Genomic DNA, 14,691 nt, shown 5'->3' with positions numbered 1-14,691 from the left:
ACATTGGAGCTCCAAGCAGGTCCCAAACCAGTAGGGCATTCAGACCTTTGGAAACGTGATGTTTTGAAAACAGCAAGTTTCATGGCGTCAAGCATCAGGTTTTCAGCTACATACTCAATCCAGGTGACTCACAATAGAGAGACTCTCAGTGTAAATGGCTGTAATGAACTTGTTATGTTGGATTCTCAGTCATATAAAACAGAGGTGGGAAAATCTGAAAGGAACTGTTCCCTTGGTAACGTAGTTAGCATGGCGTGATAATTCAGAAAATTTATATAGGAAAATTCAGAAAATTTATATACATTTCTTTTGTACCAGGGCTCACACTGGATTCAGATGACGCGGGTAAACCCAGCAAACCGGTTAATAAAGTGGCAGGTCATTCACACATATCTAGGTAAACTGCTAGTGACAACGGTCTTTGGATATAAAACACTGACTCAGACATGAGGCTCCTATTGCCACTTGATTTGGATTTAAAGCCCTTTAACTATGCAGTTCACTACACTACTGGCACTGCACCTTTGCCTCTGGTGGAACTGATCAAGTGCTTTCACTGTGCAATGCACAGTGAGCAGAGGTTCTGAAATGCTATATCCTCATCACAGGGCTCAAGCAAAGCTAGTGAGCTATATAATGGTTATTTGCAATTGGACTATTTCAAACAAGTGGAATAACAGTTGTACTAACACCTTGGAACTGATTACCCAAACACAAGATTAATGTAAAGACACAGAATATTTAAAATGGACAGCAAGCCATTCCATGAAGTGGTTTGTGAATGCTATGTTCCAGGCACTGAATGGGTTTGGTATAAAATAATCAACAAACCTAAGCAACGAGTATATTTGCCTGGGGTCCCTTTTAAGTCATTAGAGATGCTATTCTCTTTTATACTCTCAGAATCTTTTACAAGAGGATGTGAATGATCACAGAAGGTATTATTCTCCAAGAGATTCTGAATCTCAGTTCAGAGATTTCCCATTTGATCCTGTATGCAAAAGCACTTGAAGAAGAAACAATCTTTGTTCACGTTAAACTAAGCACACCACACAATTAATTTACCATCTTTACAACACTAGCTCAACCCAGCAGAAACATGGATCTTGAAACTTTTGAAAATAAACAGCAGTTTTAACCCTGATACATAAAAATGACACAAAATAGGAGGGCGATTTTTCAACACAAAAGTGAAATTTCTTCAGCTACTTGATTTGATGAACAGACAAGCCAAAATACTTTTATCATGAACACTGTGATTGCACAATCACCATTAATATCCAAGATGTAGTTTTTAAATGTTAGTCTATTCTGAAATAATTCTTAGATTTCAAATTCCTGAAAGACTCTCAATTTCTTCAGCTAATGTTCCTATTATGGTAACTATCAAGAACAAGACCAGGAGATCAGCAATATTAACATATTCAAGACTCTAAAGCTAACTACTGTAATACCGTATCTTAAATAGGTAAGCCATGTAACTTGTCACTAAAATTCAGGGTTAAACATTTACAAGAGAGAGATTAATGTGCAAATATTTTATATGCATGTAATTAAGAATGAGGTTAAGCTTCATGTGCAAAACAATTTCACCCAATGTTCATTTTGTAAACTATGACTGTACCCCTTCTCAATCTTGAGGGCAGATCCTGTACTGACAGAACTCATTACTGAGCACTCCAATACATCCAGAACATCCTAACTTGAGCAAAGTTGCAAACAAGCCTAGGTCTTCAGGATTGTAAGTTTCCAAAGGCACAGCATAAAAATGGCATGATCTGAAAGTTCGACAATGAATTCTATTTCCTGCAATATATTTTTGCAATTATTTTACCCCAATAGTGAACTGTTAATTTAAAGCCACAAGAAGAGCATTAAGATGGCACATGTCAGCAGTGTGCATAAATAGTGCATAAAGTTTATAAACATACAGTAAAACAGTCTTCCAAAATGTATTTATTTCTCAATTTTGTGAAAACTTAAACACAGGTACCTACGTAATACCGTTGAAATTCAAGTAAGAGTCACGTCTCTTTTCTTGATCTCATACAATAAAGTGACTAAACGTGAGCAGAGGATTTTATCTGAACTTTTATTTAACAGTTTCATTCCTGGAATGAGATGCTGTACTGAGGATACTTGTAAGTACAGAATTTGATTTTTCTGTGGAAATTCTTATAGGAATTTAATTTCAACCTTTTCCAAAAAACAGGGAAAATGGAAGTAAATTGGGAAATAAAATCTGGTATATGAAAAAAGAACTGAAGAAAAACTAATTCCAAAAATGCACTTGGAAAAAAAAAATTCCCACTCATATTCTTAGTTTAGAGAATTGCGAAAAGGCTGACATTCATACAAATTTAGGCTATCTTCTGCAATATTTCTCCACAACTATGCCTCTTCAAAATTATATATGTCACCTAGACTATGACAGTACTTAGGTGTCCACAAAAACACATGATCACAACATCACTTAGGTGAACTTGAAAAGACATGCAAAGGATCCAATTAAGTTTATTAAATATTTTGAATTGAATAATTACAGCAGCAGAAATGAGGGAACATCAGTATCACCACCAAAAAGAAAAAAAAGGAGTCTGCAGCATCCCAACATAGCAGGTACAACTACTGAGCAACAGTATTCTTAAGATCCACTGGCTAAGGGTCCTAGAGCTTGGGTTGGGGTTGACTCTAAGGGCGTAGTAATGCATCCCAACACCAAGTACCTCCTCTTGTGACTTGTTCAAAAAGAGACACAGACTCTTTCAGAGGCAATACTCTGCAGCAGCAGCAGCTGGTACATGCTGTTAGCAAAGAATACATGACATTCTGATGCTATTTCAGATGTTTATTTCCTTCTCCAATGCCTTTTCCCTTGTGATTAACAGCTATGCATGTTTTAAAAAAACGGATTGCTTACTGCTTTATCCTTCACCTGATGCATGATTCAAAAATCCACCTGATGGAGCAGAACTGCAGGAAGGGATGTACCCTGTGTAAACATTATTTAATTGCAGAGAACAGTAATCTATTCATAAATGTTGGTCAACATCACGAGATGAAAGTCAGATGCAGTTACGGTTTTGTTTAGCAGCATAATTGCTTTCGTTGCTCTACTTAGATGTTAACATCAAAGTAGAACTTTTTTGCAGCACCTTTGGGGATCATAATACGAGATATTGAGACTTTCCTAAGAAGTTCTGAAAGAGCTCATCAGTAGGAGTCAAGAACCTTCAGAACTTCACAGAATCAAGTAACATGTACCTTTTATTCTTGTTTCATTAAAATAAATGTATCGCATATTTAGAAACACAACAAACCCAAAGGAAGAGGCATCTATCTGTCTTGAAAGCAATAAAAACCATGACCAAAGCAGAACATAAAACATATTATTTGCATATAATTACACTATCAGATTTTAAATACTAAATTCAGACTCCAAAAGTATACTGGAATTTAACTACCCTGATCAATGTAAAATTCAGCTGTAATTTAGATAATTTGCTTGAGCATAAGTATGAGCATAAGCATTCTTTAAAAAAGGTTTGCTTACATATTTCTCTCCCAATTACTAAAAACTATTCAGTTTATCAGTAGTAGGTTTTTTTTTTATGGTCATATTTGCATAAGCATTAGTTTTAGCATCAACAATAAACATAACTCTATCTTTACAAACATTGATAAATTAGAACAGCAAAACTGTTGCTTGCGTAAATGACATACCACTTCATCTTCAAATCCTCCAGCTAATACAAGTGAATAAGCCCCATCATTACTGCGTCCATGGATTCCACCCACATGTGGTCTGTGAACACCTGCTTCGCTCACCTGGCAACAGAAAAAAGCCAGTTTCTAGCGTTTTTTTCAAACAACCAGCCGTCTACAATCACTTTTAACAATCAGCTTTTTGCTTAAAATATTGTACAGGGGTGTCTGTGTAAATAGTTAATGTAAGACTGCTATTAAAGGTGAGACTTATTTTTAAGGAAGAAAAGCCAAAAGTAAGGACACCCAAAAAATGGAAAGACAATGTAAGACAGTGGTGACACTGGAAGATATAAAGGTACACTTTCTTCTTCGGGCAAAATCTCCACGATTCTTTCCATAAGCAGTATTTAAGACTGTACTCACGGCTATACTCCACTTGCACAGTCATCTAGAACAATCCAAAGCAGATGAGAGATCTGCCAGTTTGGTAACATTTTACAATTCTTAACTAAGGAAGATGACAGTGACCCATGTAAAGATCATTATGTCAGGTACACATAAGGTAACACACTGTAAATGTGACCAACTCAGAGGAATATTATCACACTGCCTAAGAAACAGAAGAAGCCATTGCAACAACTTATGGATCATAAGCTAGTTCTCCAACCAGGATAACTCTCTGGTAATGAATGTGCAACTAAACTGCAACCAGACCAGCTGAGAGCTCCAGCTGTACCATAAACTGGCAATATTATTAAAGTCTGCTGGAACATCTCTCCCACAAAAATTTATTTAATAAGTGTTTCAAACTACCAAATTATATTTAAAAAAAAACACAAAACCCTTTATGAATAAAAAAGAGGCTGCATATTAAATTACGTTCCCAGCAGAAAATCAATTAGGATCCCTCTTCCTACCTTCATACCTTCCTTCAGACCTTGACTTTTCTCATTCTGCCTCTTCCACTCCTGAACTGCTTTTCCCAACCTACACTTTTAAGCAACTTCCATGAAAGTTTATATTCTTCTGCTATAGTCTTGTACTTTCATAATACAGTACATCAGATCAAAGGTCCAGCTCGCCAAAAACGCTGTCCCTAACAACAGACAAGAGCTGTGCACAGTATGAAAACTATGCAAGGACACAATGGTACTTCCTTGCACAATTTCTCAGCATCCAGCTGTCTGTGGCTCAGACTTCCTAAACTACTTAAAACTTTTGGATCCATAGTATCCAAGAGAGAAAAGAGTTCACAGTACTACTGCTTGTCATATGGACTAATGCTACTTTTTTGTTCATTTTGAAGTAGGCAGCTGACCTTTCTTTTTTTATGACCTTTCTTTTGCATTACAAAAGTATGTATATTGGTCCCTAATCACTTTTTTCATACTGTACATCATTTTGTAGCCATCTATACTATACTACGTTTTCAACATTCTTCCAGAATGAAAAGTCTTTCCAGGAATGAAAACCATTCCATTCTTTTAATCATCCTGATTGTTGTTCATAATAATATATTTGATTTTCCCAACCCTTCCTTTCACAATAATTTAACACTTGATTTATTTTTTTGATCACTACTGGGTATTAAGATGACATATTTTCAAAATTAACTATTAGAAGATCTCTTTCCTGAATAAGAAGAAGAATAAGTAGCTGAAAGCCCATTACAAATTATATAGAACTGTTCCCCACCCCATGTTTACTATCCACAACAACTTAGCACTCTCACTTAACTTTATCAGCTATTTGCCAATTTTTCCAGACCATTTATGAGTATGCTGAATAAAAAGGCCCCACTATTGCGCTTCTCTTTCCTGCTGTATCAAACATCCTTTCATTCATTCCTCCCTCCCTTCTTTCATTTCCAGGTTTTATCAATTAAATTTAGGTTTCTGGTAGGTGATTCACCCCAAAGATGAACTCTGGTAAGTAATTCATGCCAAAGATGCTCTTCAGATGCTCTCTCCAGAAGCAATACTTAGTCAATTTCCTTCTAGGGAAAAGAGAGTTTGTGTCATAAAAAACTACGCAAATCAGAAATAAAGAAACTATAGTCTCTAAATTCTCATAGATTTGCCGAGACAAACTCATTTCTCATACAAAAGACTAGTCATATGAGAAACAAAAGTGTAATTTAACTTCCTACGTAGCAAACATTTCAATCTTAAAAAAAAAAAAGGACAAAGTATTTCATTTGTACCCAAAATTAAATAATTATGTAGAAATGGTAATTGCCTTTTGTTGTCTCGTCCACACATATATATATAAAAATTAGCATTCTCTGCTTAATTTTCTGACAAAAGCAGTGCTCTAATTCTGTTCCTTTTTATTACCAGCACCAGAAAGATCTGAAAACTATTAGCTTTTGTGTTACCAATGGAATCCCTAACAAAAAGATGAACTAATAATTTCAATTACTGTTGAAGCAGTGAAAATAAAACTTGATTTTGAGATTTTGAGTTTGCATAAGTGATTTTAGAAACTCCTCTTACTCTTGAGACTTTACTTAATCTGGAAGCCAACAAAAAGATAACTATTTATGTTAATTACTTTCACAAAAAAGTTCTTCAAACACAGGAGAGGTCAATGAAATATCCCAAAGAATCAAAATTTAGTTTTCCTATTAAGCAAGTCATTTTGTATACGATGGTATGATGAACAGCATAATTTTACATTATGAATTTCATTTGTTTCATCTAAGGCTTGTATTGACGATGGACATCAAGGTGAGAAAGGATCAAAAGAACTAGTCTAGGTTTCAACTGCGTCACTGTGATTTCTACCAAGGAGAGACCCTGTTGCTAAGGAGAAAATGTCTGCTGCTAACCATATCAGCCTTAAAACTTGCATGGCCTTCCAAATCCAGAATTCTTCACACAGTACTGGAAGACACCACCATCAGAGGAAAATTGCCTGCTAAGTGTTCTCTTCTACCAACTGAATAATAAAACATCTGTTTTCTTCTCATGAGAAAGCAGGTGATGAAAAGTTCAGAAAACAAATCAGAAGAGGCTTTGATTCCTGGCTTGTCCCTCTTTAAGCAGTTTAAAAAAACCTGTTTCTATTCTTCCAGGTATGATGGAAAACATTCAGTTACAATCCTTTACACATGCACGAGACAAAGAACTAACCAATTTTGAAAGTAAAGAAGTGTGTATTTCCATGACTAAAAATGACAATAAAAAAAATCAAAGATAAAACAAAAATCAGTGCTATCAGATAAGGCTGGGGGAAACAGAAGTAAGTTTGCAGTTTGCTGGACACTTCGAAACCACAAAAAATCAGTACTGGCACAAAATAAAGCTGTCCCATCCTCCCTGCTTTGTTTTTTCCTGCCCCTCTGAGTATTGGCACTCTGCATATTTAACCAAAATGTGAAATGGACTGGGAAAATTAACTCCCCTCCTATCCCAGATGGGATTATTTTTCTGCCGGTTTTTTTACCAATCTAGTTTACCATACAGCCTAAGAAATATCTGCAACAGAGAATGAGATAGTGCAAGAAACAGCAAAGGCTGAATGGACAGCTAATTTCAATGGCGGTACAGGCTTACATTGGTTTAAGCTGTTCATCAGCCTAAAAGAAGATTTGGACATCCATTACGTATGACCAAAAAAACCAATTTTTTGGTTTTTGGAGTCAATTTACAGTGATATCATGTAATGTTTTCAAAATCTACAGTCTACATCTCTTAAGTGGGATAATCAGTCCATGTGAAGTACACTTCAGAAAATACTCGACTCTATTCACTAAGTATCCCACTTAGAATTTTAACACGTGAAATTTGTTTATCCTAATGACAACAGACTTCTTATTAAGTTGTATTGTAAAATCAGTACACTTCAACCTTCACTACTATTGGCATCACTTCCAGTATTAGAATCAAAATGTATTTGCTTTGTTTAGTCCTAGTGAAAATGCAGTTGCCAATCTAAATTTATTTTAGTGCCCAACCCATTTATTATTATGCTTTCTTACTTCAACTACAGCTAATACTAAAACAACATACCTGAACTCTGAATTTCCACGTTGTCCCAACGGGAACACCAGGTATAGGTCCATAATGATTTGAAGGAACAATAGTGCATTCCTTAGTGCGACCAACACAGGCCATGCCCTAAAAAGACATCAGACAAAATGAATTAGTATTGTAATATTGAAGACTACCTGCAAATTCAATGCAGATATCACAAAATCTGATCATTATAACAAACATATACTTTGAAATATGTTAACAATTGTTAAAAGGAATGTTAATTAATATGTGTTTAAGGTTTGGGGGAGGGATCGGGGTTGGTTTTTTTATTTTTACCTCTAGTCACCTTAATAATTTCTTCCACTGCTTTAACTGCCAGTAGATAGTGGGCAGGATTAAACATTGTCTTATTGTCTGTGCAACCCAGTACTGAACTTTGTGTAGTGCATATATAAGTAGAATTATAGATGTAGCACATACATGAACAATCAGAGTAATAGCTATTTCTAAAATACACTCTACCTTGCCCCAGTCTCTCTGGCTTTCAGTACTGGCAGATGGCATCTTTGCTTTCTTTTTACTCTGTTTGAGCTTTTCTCCAGCCTTTACAACTTCATTAGAATCATTTTTGCAGGAAGGACAATACCTAAAAAAAGGTTTTAGTAAATTCTCAATTACTTCATAATAATGGCAATACATTTCTTGTAGCCAAAATAGTGTCAATTTTTTTATCTTGACTGAATATTTCAAGCTAGCAAGCATATACCAGTCTTAAGCAGCTGAAGCCTATGGCTTAAAAAATGAACCCAGCATGAACAAATAGTCAACTTTTTAAAAAGGGCATTTCAATATCTTTGAAGGTAGAGTGCTAGAGGCAAAACATTTAACTATTCTTTCTCACATTGTATGTGAGAAGTCCCCATGTCTCCTGTATTCTCTCTTCATTCTGTCCTCTTTCATTTAGATCATGTAAAGGAGAAGACAGCTGAGATTAGAGTACGCTGCTAACCCGTACTCATGGTTTGTTTCTATGTCCTGCCCACTCTACCCTTATTTTTTGCTTCTAGTGCAATAAATGTCACTGCAGACAGCTGAATGTCAAACAAGCCAAGGTATCATGTAATGTGTGTAGACACACACACACGTACACACACACATGCATGCACACACACATGCACCCACACACTCACTCACTCCACAACACTGAAGCTACTTGGAATATAGCTCTGAGACTCATTCCACCTGACACAAAGCCATCCTGTTAGGAAAGTAGGAGATACTAGTATGCAGTGACTACAGCAGAGAGCGAAAGGGAATACACTGGTCCTTTTGCTGCTTCTAATAACATTTTTATCCCACTCCAGAAATGCCAATGCAAATGCAATTGTCCACGTTTCTGGCTCCCATGGGCTGGGTTTGGCCCATACGCCACTAGTGGAGGAAGCCTGATCTACACTGATAACCTAGTTTAGATAACTACCACTACTACTACTACTACTACTACTACTGTTTTGGATTTATTAATTAACTTTTGTGTGTGGATATGAATAGAAGAGTTAATGATTAATGTCCACAGGAACAGATTTCACTGTGTCAATAAAGGTGTTGAACCATTAAGACAATGAAGCTATGTGGATAAAAACAAATTAAAAATAATACAAGATGCTGAAATTGTCTAACACTAAGATTTTGAATGATATTACAGTTGTTTTAAAAAAAGTATGCAATGACCAATTAAAAGAAGGAACATGACATAATGCAAATTTAAAAGGTGAATTAACTATGGCATTCCCTGCTTCTTGATAGGGTAACCATACTACCTTAATATTTTTTAAACTGAGTTTTGTATGGAATATTAAATAGTATTTCTCATATAGAGTGGCTTGATCTCTGGAAGAGAAACTTATCATCCTTTCCCAAACTGCAGGCTTACCCCCTGTAGAGAGTTTGCCAAATTTTACACTATAAAAATACTAAAAGGAAATTTTTCCACTTCTAAAACAAACAAAATCTGCCAATAAGTTAAGGATCAGACAGACATGTCTCTTTGCTAGTATGCAAGAAGGGCGAACACAGACCTCCTCTTTGGTAGGAGACACTGCTTTGCCCAGTGCAACTGCACTCCTTCTACATATGACCAAGCATTAAGACTGCACAGGGCTGGCATCACTAAGTGTCCCAAAATTAACTGTCACAAGCCAGCTCCATAACAGTACCTCTCCCACCCAGTGACTTCATCCACAGATGTAGGTATCTACTTACATGAATAAATCTTAAGAGTCATATCATTACACAGCAAACAGAAACAAGTTAAAAATCTTGACAGCCATTTTTCAAGACATTTTTATTATATGAATTAAACTGCTACTACTTGTGGAAATCAATTTTTTTGCCAGAAATGTAAGCGGAAGGGTCGAAAAGTGCACTTAACATATGACCTGAGGGACTCTAAAGACCATGTTGTCAGTCAATTTAATTCTTGTGTGGTTGTCTACAGAGCACCGAATCTTCTGTATGGACGAAAACAGTCCTGGGGACTTATGCAGTGCAGTCATAGTGATATTAATGGAAGAGGATAGGGAGATCCAAGCAGTAATGACTACACTTTGAAAAAATTTCTGTTCTTCAAACTTTCTCTGTAGCCCTCTGAAATAGGAGTAGGATAACTCATAAGAATGTTTCATAAGAAGCTTTTGAAAAAGAATGGGTGCCAGTGAAGACTAGAACACTAATACCTAATCTGAAAAATCATTTGAAGCACCCAGCAGGCCAAGATAATCTTAACACACTAGCTAAAGCGACACTGATGGCTGGTGAGATTTCAGTATCAGTATTCTGACGTGCCTATCAAACCTTCTGTGTATTTGAGGGTGTAGAAGAAACTAGAGAGAATAAATTGTTTTCCAAGTAGAACAAAGGATTTGGGGGTTTTATGGGAGGGGGGTCACTGACTTGAAGCATATATATTTTCTCTATCAGAAACTTTCCTGGGACTAGAACTGGAAGATAGATGGACTTTACTGTTGTTGGAGTACTGGATTAGAGCTGGTTCTGAGAGTAAGGGGCAACTGAAGAATGGATGGACTGAACAGATGTGTACTTCCAGACAGATGGTCTCATTGAATATTCTGAATCAAGGAAGTCAAAAAAGAACTTCTCAGCTGCTATATCCAAAGGTCAGGTGCAATCAGGTAAGAATACTGCCTATGGCTTGGAGTCAGTAATTAACCACTTGTGTGTTAAGAACAGTTTCCAACATGTGACATCAACTCACTTATGTTGACAAGTAGTAGGAAGCAAGAAGATGTCATGCACAGATGACCAGTCTGCCTTGACAGTTGAAAACTTGGGGATAGTTCAGACTAACATGCTGTGTAATAAACACTGCTAAACAAACACTGTAATCATTTTGCATATGCAAGAAGTGGAAGGCACAAAGACAATATTCAAATAAATGCTATTTTTAGTTCCAGTGACCCATACATATTTCTAGTAGGTACTGAAAATATTTTTTAGACAGTGTTTCAAGCCAGCAGTTCCTCCAAAAACAGTGAATACAACTCTTCCCAGTGCAGAAATTTCATGGGAAAAAGATCAACTTCCAACAACAGTATCCCTGTGGCCAAATACACACACTGAGAAACACATATCAATGTTAATGGTCGCAATCACTAAATCACACATTGTCATAAACACAGAAGGAGTTCAGAAAACAAGCAATGCCCCAGAAAACACGCAGACAATTGGGCACTGACCAATAAACAAACCTATTATGGCATCCACTATGGTATAGGAGATTGAGTTACTTATTTCCAGAGAATGTTAAAACTTCCAAAGCATTTACACAGATTTTTATATAAAATTTAATCACAAGGTCCAAAGAGATTCTATGAAATGTACCCATAGACATCTTAGACATTTATTGATGTCTATGTAATGGAAAACTTTATTAGAATAAAGTTCTACTTACTACTCATTTATAAAGGATAAGCATCTCATGTAAGTCACAGGCAGGTGATAAATATGAACAGTGTAAATTGTAGACAGCTAATAAAGACAAAAAATAGTACAGAGCCCAAGATAACTTAATGGGCTGCTAATGGGTCCATGCAGATTCACTTCAAAATACAATTATCTTGATTTAACAATGCCAGTTAGCTTGGTTTTCCTGCTTGCAGAACCAGGGACAGTAGAAATGAAGAGTAGCAAGGTGGTGGTCCTCCCACAGCAGGAGAAATGAATGGAATAGAGGCAACAAGAAGATACAGGAAGGGCACAGGGTCAGCAACAGGAACAGAGGATGAAAGGAAAGAGGAGGGTGAACGTAAGAGAATTGTTCAAGCAGTGAAGCCTGAACAAAATTAAAAAGCTGGGGAACAGCCACTGTTGATAAACATAATCAGATCAGATAATGTCACAGAAGATCATAATGATCATAATGAATAAAATGAACATACCAGTTTTGAAACCCCATAATGGTCATTAAAGCTTACTACTAGCCCTTTGTGAATGATTTAAAAGAACTACCTTGACAGAAAACATAAGGTTTATATTAAGTAGATGGATGAAAAACAGAGCAGAATTTAAAAAATTCTTCAGTATTGTCTCTCATGAGGTGCAAATAACAAAAAGATACCATGTACAGAATGGCAATATAGATAAGTAAATCATCCTTGTATATTTACCAGTCCTCATCTTCTGGTATCTTGCTTAAGGGAGGGTTCAGGCAGTATATATGATAAGCCATATTACATTCATCACACAGGAGCTGCATGTGAGCATCCTGTTTTCCACCACACAAATAACATGAACAAAAACGGCACTCCTTATCTGGATCAGCCCTACAGTGCTTGCATTCAGGGCCACTTTTTCCTGTCAAAAACAAAGAAAATGTCAAATGCCATGTATCTTAGAAAAGTGCATTAATGTACAGGAAAAAAATATTTCTACACATCAACACTGCCCTCTTGAAAATGCTTTTTTCTTACAATGAGGTATTTGACTATCTAGGCTAATGGGATTTCTTCTGCTGTATAAACAAGCAGTAAAGAAAATGACTAATCAGCAGCTTCTCTTATTTTGTCCTGTCGTGTTCCCAACATGCCACCTGCACACTCTCCCTACAGATGTAGCCTTGCACTATCTCTAGTTGGAGTCGTCTTAAATACAGCCATGAAGAAATTCCAATTAGGTAACTGCTAATAGTCAAATGAAGATGAAACTACAACTTGGAACAGCTCTCTTCCCCTTAAATTAAATTTACAGTTGGATAGAAGAATTAGTAGTCTGAGACCACAGACAACCCCAAATCACCAGTTGTTTCACAGCAGCAGTTTAGTTTACACACAAAGAAACACTAACTTTCTGTTCCAGTTCACTTGGAAATTTGGACCCATGAACCCCACTATGAAACAAAACCATTGGCATTGGTTCCTCAATCAGGGAAAAATGCTTTTATACAAGAGAAAAAAATTTAGTAGCCTAAACTAGGTATGAAAGAGGAGAGGGAAGAAACACTGAATACTTGTAGCAGAATTAACACTTGAAGGAGAAATGTTCAAAAAAAGTAGAAGGTTCAGAGAAATGAGAGAAGACTTCAGAAGAGAACTTGATCACAGCCTAAAGAATTCCAACATTAAAAGAAAAAAAATTTCATTTGTATGTTCTGTGCAAAAGTCATCTAGAAATGCCATGGAAGCGAATTTGAGTTTAAACTAGTCTAATACAATAATTAATAGAGTACTTCCAAACTTCTCTGGAAATAGTATTTTATCTGAAAGAAGTAATTGGCTTTGAATCAGAAGACAGGGAAGACCAGAAAGACTATTTGAGAGTTCGGAGTTGGAAGTAGGAAGCTGAAGAATCTAGACAACTGAGATAACAGAAAGAACATTTTTCTTAAAGTTTAGAATGGGCCAGAAAATGTTCTTTCGAGTACCATTCTGGAAGAAAAAAACCCCACAGGTTATAGAAGTTCAGAAACTGAAACAGCTGAAATACCAACATTTGGAATAAATTTTCTTGTAAGTTCATAGGCAAACTATCTGAGGAACTTCCGAACTGTTTGACAATGTCTACTCAAAAGGGCAACTGGCCTAGAAGGACAGTGTGGTAAGGACAGACAAACTTATCCCTGTCATAATCTTTGCCAAAAATACCCAAAAGTCATTAGTCGTATGAAAAAATAACACTTTCATTCTCTGGGACAAAGCCTTACTGAATATGTCCATGATGTCACAAGCAAGTTCATTAATAAGGAATTTGAAGAGCAGTCCCACTACAAAAATGAAAACAAACAACCCCCCCAAACCCAAAACCCCCTACAGCCCTTCGGAGGCAGCATGAATATCAGATTATTCCACAAGGGCTAAGCAGACAGAATACTAGACAAAAAGAGAAGGGCACAAGCAACAAATTATAATATTTAAGAAAACACTGCCGGTTCCCATGAAAGATTTAACCCTTCGGAAAATACATAATTTTTTTCATACTAAAGGACTGCTGATACATTTTTAGGGAAGATTAGAATTTGTCAAAACCAAACATGGAGAACTACCCCAGGTTTCTCTGACCAGAGAACAATATTCAAGGACAAGATTCCATCTTCTCTCAGCTTCCTTTTTTTTTTTTTTTTTTTACTTTTCTTCACCATGAGTCATTGTCTAAGTTCCTGCCTTCAGAAGCTGTATAGCTTATCAGTTCCTTGTAAGTTAGTTTGCTTGTATAACATAAGCAATCAAAGTAAATACTTCTTTTAGGAGTTGATTCTTGAATAGAAAGATGAGGTGGATCCCTGATGTATCCAGAGGAGTTCTGGATACTTTTACGTTTTTCCTAAGTGTACTGAGAAGGAAAGGAATGACTAAGGGTTTCCAGAAATCCCAGCCCCTTCCTGCTGTGAAAACATTTGCCCTCCCAGCTGAATAGACTTTACAGAAAATTTGATCCACACGGATAAGATATCAGTGTAAAAACTCTGTGGAGAGAAACTCCAGACTGAAAG

General features: G+C 36.3%; 1 protein-coding gene across 2 annotated transcripts in view; it reads right to left on the bottom strand.

The window, feature by feature from the left end:
- The window catches only part of UHRF2 (ubiquitin like with PHD and ring finger domains 2), a 95,487-nt gene that overhangs the window by 15,363 nt on the left and 65,433 nt on the right, over positions 1 to 14,691 (bottom strand). For both annotated transcript variants that reach the window (XM_076361601.1, XM_076361602.1), the window contains exons 6-9: positions 12,374 to 12,560; positions 8,211 to 8,334; positions 7,722 to 7,829; positions 3,724 to 3,828 (exon numbers count right to left, since the gene is read on the bottom strand). In XM_076361601.1, coding sequence (XP_076217716.1) covers positions 3,724 to 3,828; positions 7,722 to 7,829; positions 8,211 to 8,334; positions 12,374 to 12,560 — 524 coding nt within the window. The remainder of the gene's footprint in view (positions 1 to 3,723; positions 3,829 to 7,721; positions 7,830 to 8,210; positions 8,335 to 12,373; positions 12,561 to 14,691) is intronic.

The sequence above is a fragment of the Aptenodytes patagonicus genome, chromosome Z, assembly GCF_965638725.1.
Source record: "Aptenodytes patagonicus chromosome Z, bAptPat1.pri.cur, whole genome shotgun sequence".
Taxonomy (NCBI): domain Eukaryota; kingdom Metazoa; phylum Chordata; class Aves; order Sphenisciformes; family Spheniscidae; genus Aptenodytes; species Aptenodytes patagonicus.
The sequence above is the reverse complement of the archived record's forward strand: the minus strand, read 5'-3'. Positions and strand labels throughout refer to the sequence as shown.